Genomic DNA, 14,248 nt, shown 5'->3' with positions numbered 1-14,248 from the left:
CGCTCCGATAGAAATGACGGCAGCAGAGAAAGGAGTCCACTGGTATCTTTCGATTTCCGATCGGGCGAGAATCGGTCATGGAATTGAGGAGAGAGGGAGAGGGAACGAGAGGAGAGAGAGTACAATTGGGGGGGGGGGGGTTCCTGCGCAGAGACCCTCTCTGGGTCTTTTTTTTTTGTTTCCTTTCGAAATGCTCCTAAACTTTCAGGAGGGTTGTGGATTGTAAACATATAATAATAATAATAATAATATAAAAATAAATATTAATAATAATATATATATTTTAATAAAAATAAATGTTAATTATTATTATTTTTTATTTTATTTTTTTTATAAATTTAATTAATTAATTAATTATTTTTTTTGAGAAAATCACCCCACTAATATTGTATAACCATTTTTGGGGTTATTACATCGTTGATCAAGTCCATGTGCTGCCCGTCGATGAAATTCAGAGGCTCGTCGACGAGGAGAAGCCGAGGAGTTTCGAGAAATCGGTAATATCAAGTTCGTCGACGAGATCCTCGTCTCGTCAACGAGCTATCTATATGGCCTCGTCGATGAGGATGCCATTCGTCGACCAGGGCAGCCAAGTCAAAGGTGTTATAAATATCAATTTCCTTACTTCCAAGTTAAGAAATCTCATTTTCTCTCTCTATCTCTTTGGAAACTCTTCCTACTCTCCATCTATCTAGATTTCTTCGTTGTACGTCGCGAGAATTGTTAATCCAAAGTTACCACGAGGATCGTGGAAGGATTCTCTACAAGTTCTATAGATCGAATATTTAGTTTGGGCATTTTTTCGAGTTTTGGCATAAAATTAAGGTAATGCTCGGTTTTCATTTCTGTTCCAATAGTTTTCTAGAGAACAGTGTTGTGAGTATTTTCTGTACTGTGCGTTGTAGGTTTTGGAAATCGGTTTGTTGTTTAGGGGCCTTGGAGTTCGGGATTTGCCATTTGGGGAAAGGTAAGGGGATTCAGTTTATGTCGGTTATTTTCAAAATCGGATTTGATGGAACTGTGGTCCACGGTCCTGTGTGCATTTTGGTTACTCATTTAGGGGATCTAATGGGTAAAACTATGAGTTTTTCATGATTATAGTTTTGGGAAAAAGGGGGTATTGGGTTGCATCCCTGGTTTTGTTAGAAAACCGTATGTATATGATAATTAATACTATGTAGTAGGGATGACCGTGCCTTGACTTTATTTAAACTGTATATGTTTGGAAAACCATAATTTTAGATTACCAAATGGGTATGGTATGTTTGGTTATATGAGCATGCATAGTTGTGTTTTGTGGAATGCAATTGGAACTAGGTTTTGAGTTGTTTCAGGTACTGAGAGTGTCCGGCTCTATATCCGTGGGCGTATGAAATCGCTAGGCCATGTTTGGAAAAAGTGTTCGACTCTATATCAAAGGGCGTGAGCCTTACTGGTTGATCACCGAAGGGTGTGGATCTACTAGTTTGTACCAATACGATGCCATGGGAGTCTGGGACTAGCCATGTGTCGGGGATGCCGTGTACTGAGGGTTGGCTACGGGCTTAAGCCGGGTATCACGGGCTAGCTTTAAGCCGAAGGGTGTGACGACACCGGGTTGCTTGATCATGTGTGTGTGTGTGTGCTTGTATGCATTGTTGTGAAACTAGTACTGAAATTGCATTTAACTGTGTATGTGTTGTGTATGATGATAACACTCAAATGCCACACACCAATATAACCTGTATTCTTCCTTAATGAGAGGTGTCTCACCCCTGCTGTACGTACTTATTTTCAGGTCCTTCGGGTAACCGGAGCTAGCTTCTTGGTGTAAGAGCGCAGTGGTCGGTGTACCGCAGACGGTACTTGGGTAAGTACTGGGACTGTGCCGGATTGTATTTTGTGGTTTTGAGTAGACACTTAGGTTGTGTTTTGTTCTATGGACCTGGATTTCCTTTTTGTATAGACTCTGGCATGGTACTATGTATGCATAGGATGACCTTTTTCCACTGCATATTTTCTGTTGTGCATGGATGTGTTTAGGGTGCCTGGGAACCCCACGGGGTCGGACCCTCATCCATTGTACTGTATCAATTGTATTTTGTGTGATACAGGGACATGTTAGGTTACCAATTCACCCTTGGGTCCCATTTCTGGGTTTGGGGTGTGACACCCCTGAGAACATTAGAGGGTGCATGCGCGTGAACCTCTTAATGGTGCACCCCGCAGACATAGGAGAGCGTTCGTGTCTCCTGACACTCCACTTAATCTCCCACAGAACCTGCCTCGTCAAACCTCAAGGCACAGAAGGAGACTCATCGCTCGCAGTCTCCTTGGAGCCACTCCCAGGTTCTTATCCTTGGGCTCCATTTTGAAAACACAATAGGAATCTATTAACACTCCTACAACACGTACAATTAACACAATTATCTAATACTAATCATGTTAACTACCACCTGAGAGGTCTAGGTCTGTCCTATCACATCAACATGAATATCATCAATGGTTTGCCGTGATTTTACTGAAATTGTCATTCCAGGAAAAACACAGAACACCGCCAATGAGTCCCTGTCTAGCAACAAAACAACCCTCGATCAACTCTACCCATATCCAACCTCCTAGGCTCTGGTATGTGTACACACAACTATGCCTAACCAAGTCAACAAGACCTAACAAATTGGTTAGCTCTGATACCAAGCTGTCATGCCCCGAACTAGGTAATGGGACCCAGGGGTTAAATAGTAACCTAACCTATCCCTGCATCGCACCGAAATCAAGATACAATACAATGAATGAGGGTCCAATCCCATGGGATTCCTAGGCACCCTAAACACATCCAAACATATTACAAATACATAGCGGAAGACAAGTCTTTTTATACACATTTTGTACCATGCCAGAGTCTATACAAAGGAGTCAAACTCCACAAAACACAATACAAATCCGGGTGGCAGTCAAAACTCCCAAAAGACCACCCAGCATAAGCTTAGGAACTACCTAGGTACTTCCCGCGGTACACCGACCACTACGCGCTTACACCATAAGTTAGCTCCGGTTACCTAAAGAACCTGAAAAATATGTACGTACAACAGGGGTGAGACACCTCTTAGTAAGGAAGAATCAGGTTATATTGGTATGTGGCATATGAGTGTTGTCATGACATACTAACATGCATAGTTCAACAGTTAAAACAATTTAAACCAGTTCCAGTATTTTCACAAAACAAGCAATACAATCCGGTGTCGTCACACCCTTCAGCTCAAAGCTGTACTATCTGATGGTATTTCAAACCCTTCTATAAAAATCAGAAATCCGGTGATATCTCACACCCTTTGGCAAATGCCGACAGTCTGGTGATATTTCACACCCTTCGGCATAAGCCGGTGCCCCCAGTAACCTAACATAGCATCAACGTTGAACCGGTGCAGATCTGGTGCTCACACACCCTTCGAAAAAAGCTGGCCAATCTAGTGGTATTACGCACTCTTCGGTAAAAGCCAGATTTCAAAACCTGGAACAATTCGGAACCCCGTTCCTATTTCACCAAAACACAACTAATGCATGCTCATATAACCAAATAAACCACACCCATTTGGTAATCTAAAATCATGATTTTCCAAACTCAAACAGTTTAAACAAGTCAAGGCATGGCTATCCCTATAACATAATATATATCACGATATATTTATGATTTTCCAACAAAACTAGGGATGCAACTCGTCGCCCCCTTTTCCCAAAAACTATAACATGAAAAACCTATAATTTTTACCCGTTAGATTTCCCCAAATGAGAAACCAAAACACACACACAGGACTATGGACCACAGTTCCACCGAGTCCGATTTAAAAAAATAACTAACATAAATATAATTCCCCTTATCTTTCCCCAAATGGCAAATCCCAAACTCTATGGCCCTTAAACAGCGACCCGAGTTCCCAAAACCTATAAAGCACAGTACAAAAGCTACTCACAATCCTATTCCCTACATAACTTCTGGATCAGAACTGAAAACCAAGCCTTACCTCGACTTTGAGCTAAAACCCGAAGATACCCCAAAACAACAACTGATCCGTAGAACTTGTAGAGAATCCTTCCCTGATCCTCGTGGTAATGTTGGATCGGCAATTCCCGCAATATATGAGGAAGTAATCTAGAGAGAGAGAGAGAGTATGTTGAGTTTCTAGAAAGATAGAGAGAGGATTTGAGTTTTCTTAGCTAAGAAGTAATGAAAATAGATATTTATAGCCCTTTGACTTGGCCATCCTCGTCGATGAGAAGGTGTCTTCGTCGACGAGGCACTGAAGACACTTCGTCTACAAGACTGTGACCTTGTCGACAAGCCTATGATTTTCAAATTCTCGAAACCCCTCAACTTCTGCTCGTCGATGAGTTCTTGCATTTTATCGCTGAGAAACATAAGGCCTTCGTCAACGAACTCTGGCTTCGTCGATGATTTAACAAAGCCTGCTCAATTACCATTTTACCCTTCTCTTAATTAAATAATTCCATATATCATGGTTCGGGTTCTTACAATTGATGTGAGCAAATGAATCTAATTGTGGAAGGATTATCTAAATAATGGTGAGAATCTCAGTCATGGACCAAGTTGTGTTGCAACCTTACAGGTGAATAATCATCTTTATGCAAAGTGTTCCAAGATTTCATTATGGAAGATAACTTGGAGATTTTTTGTACAGTCAAAATGATGACTTGTAGAGGAAGGCAAATGGTTTATAGTGGAGATCACTAGGTGGCTAAGGTTTTGTAAAAGTCTATCCAGAGATTAATAATGAAGTGGTCTATGTCAAAGACACTCACTATTGTATTAAAATGGTCCTATTAATGGGTAAGTTGGGTTCTCCTTGGTGAAAGACAGTGTGAATCATGTAGGGAAAATTTAGTTAAAGGACATTAGCGATTCAATTAGTCTTGGCATTTTGATTGATGCTCATATGCATTTGGTTTGAGAGTGCTTTTGTTAGAAAATGGGTTTGACCAAGAAGTTTTTGGCAATGGTTAAAGGGTTTGAGGAGGGGAGGGTTCACTAAGGTCCCTAGGAGGGGTGTGTATAATGTCCAAACGAACATTGATGATGTGGTGGACAAGTATATAGGTTTATGATGGAAATGCAAGTTGGGTGGATAAACAAGGTAATTTTGTGGGTATAAAAAACAAAGAGGGCAAAAGACACTAACCTCCCCAGAGGTTTGGCAAAAACACAATGACATCCCTTGAGGTTTAAAAAATTCTAATTACCTCCCCTGAGGTTTTAAGAATTCTAAGGACCTCCCCTAAGGTTTGTAAAAAGGACACAAATCTCTCATTGGGTTTACCAAAATGACAAGTTTTTTTAGGGAAAGTCTATGTCTTTTGGAAAATCTCAAGGAATGTCTGTGGTATTTTTGAAATCTCAGAGGAGGTATGTGGCATTTTTAAAATCTCAAAAAAAGGTTTTTATCTTTTGGTTAAACCTCAGGGATTTGAGTGTATTTTGCCTTATAATGAGTTTTAAGAAACAATGTTGAATGTACTATTTATCATATGGAGTCTCCAAACATTCAAAAATGGGTATATATATATATGGAAAAAAAATCCTTCCAAAACCAAACCCTAGAACTATCGCCTATTTTGTATTTGATTTAAGAAGAAAAGAAAGGAGATACTTGCAGAATGAACCATTGGCTTCCATCAGTAACTCTTGCTATGGAATTAGCATCATACCCTATATTTTTTCCACCAAAATAGTGTTTTTAGACATAAGCTTACAATGAACCTAATCCAAAACCCTCCATAGTCCTTCTTAGACCTACAAACAACCTTTGAACTGATCCCTCCTCTCACTAACCCCTAACTAAAGAAAATATCTCATAATCCTCTATAACCTACTAGCAAGCCATACTTGATTCTCAAACAAGGATACAAAGTACAAGGGAGTTGAAGAAAGGCATGCTTGGATTAAATTAATGCCACTATCTAATAAAAAACAAACATACTCTTCCACTCATCAAGGCACTTAGAGACCTTAGCAAAGGATTATCACCTAAAAGACCTCCTAAATATGTCAAAAGCCATTACTAAATGCCACAACCTACAAGAGTAGCTAACTTAGAAGTCGCCTTTGGACTTAGATTAATTGTATCCAAAACACACTTAATTAAATTAATATTTAGATCAAAGACTAACTCAAAACTTGTAAAATGATGAGAATATTACAAAAAGGCTTACTATTACCTTACAAGAATAAAATGGAAACATCAACAAGTACAGATAAGAAACAAGCACATCATCCCCACCTACAAAAAAAAAAACATTTTACAATTCCTTACCAATGGCCCTATCAATCATCCTACTCCACAAATAAACTACTTAGACAAATAGAAACGGTGACAATGGATCCCCTTGCCTTATCCCCTAGTGCCAGTAAACTAGGACCTAGGCTAACCTTTAATAATAAAGAAAAAAAAAAAAATGAAGAAAGACAACCTCTAATCCCTTAACACTTAGCCCCACAACCCCTTTTCTCACACACCCTATCCAAAAATGTCTAACTAAACATAGAATAGGCCCTTTTAAAGTACAATCTAAAAAAGAAAACCCTTCTTATCAGTTGATTTTATAGTTTTTGGGAATCATCTCATTAGAGCAAAAATTGTAAAACACCTTTGTTGAATCTCATTTAACTACCTCGCATTTAACTACCTCCCAACAACTTTGAAAAGAAAAAACCAATTTAAAACCATTTGGTATTAACACCGGAGGAGTACATGGGTGGGCTTGATACATATAGATGAGCACCAACTTGACCCAAAAGCTTAAAACCTATTGGGTCTTGGGCCCAACCATGTGTATAAACACCCATCATCCACTTAATTTTTCTAATGTGGGACAAACTCACAAGTAGAATTATCAACAATCTCCCCCTTACTTGTAACTGCTCATCCTTCAATATGCAGACTCAGAAACAGATCATTCCAATTACAATTTTTGTAATTATAAGATTCCCAGAGAGCTCAGGGGCAAGATTAATTAGTGTTGTATAGGTAAGTTCTGGTGAGACACTGATATGTGTATGTAGATATGTTTTTGACTGTCTGGGATGTAAATAATCAGGATTTTGGAGGTATATGTATAATGGTGGTGGTATTAGAACTCTAGCATAGTTATTGTGGTATTTATGTTTTCCGTTGCATGTTTGATAAGGAGTTATAGACAGGTATATCCGGTACCCTACTTCGGGTTTAGGTTGTCATAGATATGGTATCAACAACATATGTTATGAGGAATAGCACTCTAGGCCCCATCGGGTTCAGGTCTTTATAGTTGTGGTATCAGAGCAATAGAATTTTCAGGTCTTTACAACAAGGAACATCAGCATCTACAACTGGAAGTGCATAGGCCACCATGTTAGTATACCGAACAGGTTTTCAAATTTCTCGTCGTGGCCTCTAAGAAACAATTGATTCTTGTTACTGTGAAGATTCTTGGATTGAAATCCCATTGTATCTGGAAAGTCACATCATGTAGTCTCATTTCTCACTGGGTTTCCCAAAATTGTCTCAACCTCCACTTGTTGTTGAGTACCACTGGTCTTTTCTTCAACTGGTGACTCGTTGCGTATTATTTTCTTTATCATATCAAATTCATCAAAAGTCACATCCCTACTTAAAATCATTTTTTTCGTCTCTAGATACCAAAGACGGTATCCTTTGACTCCTGCACTAATCCCCAAGAATATTGCTTTCTTGGCTCTAGGATCCAACTTAGATTATTTAACATTAAGCAAAAGTACTAAATACATGTAAAGAATCATAATCATTAGCACGTTCTCCAGACCATACCTCATAGGGTGTTTTTCTCCCAATAGTAGATGATTGTAGGTGATTAACAAGATGACACGCATACCTAATAGTCTCAGCCCAAAACCTTTTGTCCAACCCATCATTAGACAACATATATCAAACTTTCTCCAGTAAAGTCCGATTCATGCGCTCTACCACCCTATTTGGTTGTGGTGTATTTCTAACTATAAAGTGTCATGCAATGCCTTCATCTTGACATAACTTCACAAACGGATTACTCGTGTATTCACCACCATTATTTGATCTAAGCCATTTGATATTTCTGGCCAATTTGAGTTTCAACTAATTTTTTTCCACTTAAGGGAAATATCACACACTTTATTTTTATTCTTCATAGCATACACTCAAACTCTTCTGAAAAAATCATCAACAAAAGTAATAAAATAATGCATACCACCCTATGAAGCATTTTTGGTAGGCCCCTATACATCTGTGTGGATGTAATATAAGATACCTTCAGTCCGGTGAGTTGTAGTGCCAAATTTCACTCTTGCTTGTTTTCCTAGAATACAATGTTCACAAAACTCAAAGCTTACATACCTTTGCACCCCTTAACAAGCCTCGCTTAGCCAATTGTTATAAAGATTTTTCACTTGGCATATGCCATAACCTGGTTGTTTCTAAACCTGCATCTTTCTCATAAATAACAACTACTGAGCCAATAATTGCATTACGTTGTAAATAATACAAGTTTTTCCTAATACCTTTCATCACCACAAGCGCACCTGATTTAATCTTTAAGCTTCCATCTTTCAAAGTGATAGTAAATCATTTAGATTCTAAGGCACCCAATGAAATCATATTTTTCTTTAGACTTGGAACATACCTAACATCAGTCAAGGTTTTAATACTTCCATATTGACATTTCAACTATATTGAACCTATTCTAGTTGTTTACAGGCATTATCATTTCTCATAAAAACAACCCCATCATCTAATTCTTCAAAATTAGAAAATCATTCTTTATTGAGACACATGTGATAGGAACAACCAAAATCCAAAATCCACTCACCAAACTAATGTGTTGAAGATGTTCCAACAAGAGAAAAATCCGACTCACTTCCATCACGCTTAGTTATATTGGCATTAGAATATGCTTTGCCTTTATTCTTTTGCTGCAATTTAAGGCAATCATTCTTCCAATTTTTTTTCCTATGACAAAACGCACATTCATCTTTAGCAAGTCTCTCTCCCATAAGATTTACTCCTCCTTCCAAGTTTACAACTCTGAGAATGTCCCCTTATTGTTAGTGCTTCTGTTGTTTCCTTATGGATCCTCTAATCCTTCTTTCTGCATTCAATATTAATTAATGTAGTACAAACAACATCAAAAGTAATTTTATCTTTCCCATACAACAAAGTGGTGGTCAGATGTTCATAATCATCAGAGAGAGAATGTAGTAACAATAAGGTTTTATCCTCATCTTTCACCTTTTCATCCAAATTTAACAAATCAGCCAAAATTTTATTTAAAGTATTTATGTGATCATTTATTGAAATACCTGGTTGATATTGAAAGTGAAACAATTAATTTTTCAAATAGAGTTGATTTTCCAAACTCTTAGTCATAAATATATCTTCCAATGTCTTCCACAATTTCTTTGCAGATGTTTCCCTCATAACACAATATTTTTGATTTTTAGCAAGATACAAACGAATTATAGCACATGCCTGATGATTGATCTTTTCTCAATTTCTGCCGCCTATATCCTCTGGTTTATCATCCAAAGCAATATCTAATTCCTGTTGGTACATGATGTCCATCACCTCACATTAACACATACCAAAATTATTGGCACCATCAAATTTCTCCACCTCAAACCGAGCATTAGCTATCGTCTTTGACGATGATGTTGAAGTTGTTGGGGTTGGAGTTCATGTGGACAAAGTTTCTTCTACTGCTTCACGCATAGTTTCTGTTATTTTCTATATATTCAATAGCAAACAGCAAAACAAAAAGGCCTAGGATGAATAGTACCGCACTTATCCCAACCGTGTCTATTTTGTATATCCTATGAAATTTCACTTTGACCAGACCGACTTCTAGAGAGCGACTAAACCGCAATGGTTTTTGAGCACTCGCTTAAATAAGGTCTTTCTTAGACATAAAAAATGGAATCAAGAATCCTAACAGAGAAATACCTCTGCAGGTGCGATGGTAAGGTCCATTTGAGCAACTGTTGGAGAATTAGTCCCATGAGGGAGAAGATGACTTCCGTTCAAGGGGGAGCAGTTGGAACTCACAAGTGGGGAGTAGTTGGAACTCACAAGTGGGGGAGCTTTCGTTCAAGGGGGAATAATTGAAACTCACAAGTGAGGGAGAGATTGTTGAGAATTTCACTTGTGAGTGTGTTCCACACTAGAAAAAAAGTGAGTAGATGATTGATGTTTATATACATGATTGGACTCAAGACTTAATAGACTTAACCTTTTGGGTCAAGTTGGTGCTCACTCATATGTATCAAACACACATATGGACTCTTCCAGTGTTAACAAATGTAAGTATAAAAAGTATATATAATATGCAATATTATGCATATATTTAAAATATATAATATTCCACTTATAAAATATTAAAAAAATAATAAAATAAAAATAACTTGATTGAGCTCATGTTCAATTCTGGATCCATGGGTCATTTACAAAAATCCAAAACTCAATTCGTGAAGTTACCAAATAGTTTACTTAATTTATCTCAAGTTCTAATAGAGTTAAAGCTGAGTTATTAACATATAAAATTCAAGTAGTTCATAAGAAAACTTGTCTTACCCTCTTGTTATAATACTATACCACATAAAAAGCTAAAAAGCCAATTAATATAAAATAAAGTTAGTCAATAAAAGAGATAAGAGAGAATATAATTAAGGAGCTAAAGAGCCTCCTATCCAATATTGAAGGACCCATATCCTAATAATAGATAATATATCCCAATGATAAATAATGAGAGGTTCGACAACAAAATCAAATATGTCAAATGAAGTAATGGAAAAAAAAACGATTCTCATAACAAGCCTCATCCCTCTTATTAATTTTAAAAGCCCGTTCGAATCAAGATTTAATTTGAAGGCAAAAAAGTGAAAGAAAATAAGAAAGAATTTACTTTTTATTGTATTTTTTATTTTAAATATTATTAAAAAATAAAATATTACTAGCATATAATTTAAATTTAAAAATTAAAATATTACTAACATATAAAATCAAAATTTTATTTATTAATTTAATATTTTTATTATAAAAAAACAAATTCTTATTTTTTATTTTTTATTTTTCTACCACATGCACTCCAAAAGAATTGCCACTGTAAAAATTCATGATCAATGTACCATGAGAAGCAAAAGGTGAGCAAGAAGACATGCCAATGCATGCTTTCCACCGCATCACTTTTTAATTCAAATTTGGCGATTGAGTTGGAACTTGCTTGAGAGCGTCTTCCGTGCACAGTACAATAAAAAGCATAAACAGATAAAGCAAATTCAATCACTCATCTGATGATTACATTCCATACGGCACCAAAGAGTAGAAAAAAAAATAAAAAATGAAAGGAAATCTTTTCCTCCTCACCCAATCCGCCAATCTCAATGATAGGCAAATAGAAGTGATTCAAAACTACAGCCCAATGTGAAATGGAAGACTTTTTTAAAGTAAAGCAGTGTACTTTAATTCATATTATCAATTTTTAATCTGTTCATGTGCATCCAATATGTACAGTAAATACACAAACACAAGCTATTTGATTCTTAAAAACAACAGCAGAATCAAAAGGAGCATGCAGGAACTTTAAAAATGAAAAACTCAAAAAGAAAGCCTATTGTTTATTGTTTTCTTCCTTCTTTCTCTTCACACTTCCCGATGAATATTCGCTGATCCAAAAACTCCCACCGCGGAAAACTGTTTAAACTTCTAAAACCCTAAACCCTAAGCTTCATCATTCAATGCACTGTGCAGAATTATACAGGTGTAGAGAAACTGCAGCATGAGAAAAAATTTGCATACCATTAAAGAAGTGTTAGTAATAAGAAAAGCCATATCTTAAAACATAGAATAAAATTCAATATTTTTCCAAATGAACTTACCTTTATTTTTTCTTCAGCGCCGTTCTAGCAAACATCAAACAAGAAACCACAAATCCCACAGCTGCAGCCACTCCCACCACAATTGCTGCTATTTTCTCTGTGCTCTGCTTATTTTCTACACCAATCACACACACTATACATCAGGCATTAATTCAAACTTTAACGAAAAAGTGCAACCAAAATGACCCACAAATCTCAACTATAGGGCCATTCTTGTCTCTACACCACACCCATTTGTTCTCTGAAATCAAGAAGAGCTCTACAAAAAAGTTCTCTCTCTCTCTCTCTCTCTAAATTTACCTGATGGGCCTTTGGTGGCCACCCCATTTGGGTAATAGCTGTAGCTAATATAGCACTTGTGAAGGTAAACCTGCCCTGAGATTGAGCTTCCACACTCCACCTTTGCTCTGTCCAAAGCACTCCTCACGCAATCCCCACAATCCCCACTCCCCAAGTCTCCCTCGCACTGCCCTAAAGCATAAACCCACTCGTAACTCGCAGTGTAAAACCCCTTGCTGTCTCCCTCTACGCCCTTCTCCACCATCTGAAACGCCGAGTCCCTCCTTTCCTCGAACTCAGACCCGCCCGCCCGACTCGACCCGCACACCTTGTAGAGCAACTCAGTCCCCCCAATCTGCTTGAAACCCGCAATCTCGTACCTCACGTAGCACCCATTGAGCTGAACCCTCGCAGCAATGGCTTTGCCGCACAGATTCTCGGACAGCTCCGGAAGCTTACTCAAACAGTTGCGGCAATCGCCATTGCCGAGGTCTCCCCTGCACTGATAGAGCCCGAAGATGGCGTATTGGCCTTCCCCTGCGGTTGTGGAGTAGAAACTGGTTCTGGAAGACTGGGAAAGTAGAGAATCGAAGAGGGTTTTGAGGTTTTGCGAGGAAACCCCGGATGGGTCTTGAAATTTCTGCACTGCACAGCCTCTGTACACCAGATTTGCATAATCTGAAGCTGTTCTGGCGGATGGGAGGGAGTGGAGAATGACAAGCAGAGTTGAGAACAGAGAGAGGAAGGAGAAGGAGAAGGAGAAGGAGAAGGAGAAAGGGGCTGTGGGCAAACCCATGTAGACATGCGGATGGGAGCTTTGTTCAAAGCATGGAGAATTTGGACTTGGGAAGGTGCTTGGCGGTTTGGGTTCGGATGGTGGGGAACTGGGAAGATTTGGTTTTGGAGGGTTCTGGAAATGAGTTTTGGCCGAAAGCTAAAGATAGGAGTGTTGAGTTGGACCTTTTCTTTGGTCGGTTCTGCGTTTACAGGTGTCTTTGCCTTTACGTGGCTTGCTTAGTTGCTTTGTCCAATTACATGGCTCCAGGACATTTAAAGCTCGCAAATGAAATTGGTGCTAATGGTCGCAAGTAATTGAATGAAAAATACATGCATCTACATGAGATTTGGGCTTTCAAAGCAGCTCAGTAATTGTCCATTTAAACTCTGTTTACTTGAATAAATGAGTCAGTATGAAATTTGAATATGAAATACTACAACTAACCACTTCACATTTGAATTATAAATACTAAGTTCATTAAGTGCATAAATAAATTCGTCTAAATAATTTGTAGTTTTATTCATTTATAAGTTCAACAATAAAGTAAGTTAGTTTAACAACTTATGAATTAATTTATAATGTAAGTTCTTGACATTTATTTATTTTTTGTATAAGCTGTAAACTTATTTTATTTCTTAATTTTTTCTTAAGAAACTCGTTTATGAACTTGGTTTAGAATACATTTTCAATCACATATATTTATTTATTTTTAATTATTTTGTTATATTATCTTTGATCTATTCAATATAATATATAATGTGACGTCGTTGCCTCTTAAGCCTCCAAACTCTCAACTCTTAAATTTGTAATTTTTTAAATTTTTGAAAACTTTTAGCTAAATTCTAATTGTGTTGGTAAAAAATAAATGAAAAATAATAACATTTAACTTGACTTCAGTTGGCTCATTAAGTTTAAGGTGGCAAAAAAAATTGAGTAATAATAATATATTTCTCTAAACTTTTTTTTTTTTTTTTAAGAAAATCCATCAAATTATATAAATTTATGCCGTCCATATTAAAAAAGCTAACGGGTTGATAAGAGGTCATTACCAATTTTGAAGCGTAATATTATATCTAACAAAAAAATTTCACCATTTTATTTTGCTAACTTTTGTGACAAATTCCTTTTATATTATGAAATAAATGCTTCAAATTTTAAAAGAATTAATTATAAATAAAAAAAATGTCAACTAAACCTCAAAGTGGATCCATCAAATTTCACTAAACGTAGGAGATTATCTTATGTTTTGAAGAGTACTTTAGATCTAAATTTATATACAT

General features: G+C 37.1%; 1 protein-coding gene across 1 annotated transcript; it reads right to left on the bottom strand.

Moving 5' to 3' along the window:
- Positions 1-11,470: 11,470 nt before the first annotated feature.
- Positions 11,471-13,080, bottom strand: LOC131155327 (plasmodesmata-located protein 2). Its single transcript, XM_058108378.1, has 3 exons — positions 12,212-13,080; positions 11,912-12,026; positions 11,471-11,804 (listed from the first exon to the last, which is right to left on the bottom strand). Exons 1-2 carry the CDS (start codon positions 12,984-12,986, stop codon positions 11,914-11,916), a joined length of 888 nt encoding a protein of 295 aa, XP_057964361.1. The 5' UTR covers positions 12,987-13,080; the 3' UTR covers positions 11,471-11,804; positions 11,912-11,913.
- Positions 13,081-14,248: the final 1,168 nt, after the last annotated feature.

Source organism: Malania oleifera, chromosome 5 (genome assembly GCF_029873635.1).
Source record: "Malania oleifera isolate guangnan ecotype guangnan chromosome 5, ASM2987363v1, whole genome shotgun sequence".
NCBI lineage: Eukaryota > Viridiplantae > Streptophyta > Magnoliopsida > Santalales > Ximeniaceae > Malania > Malania oleifera.
Note: the sequence above shows the minus strand (reverse complement) of the source record. Positions and strands in the feature narration are given on the sequence as shown.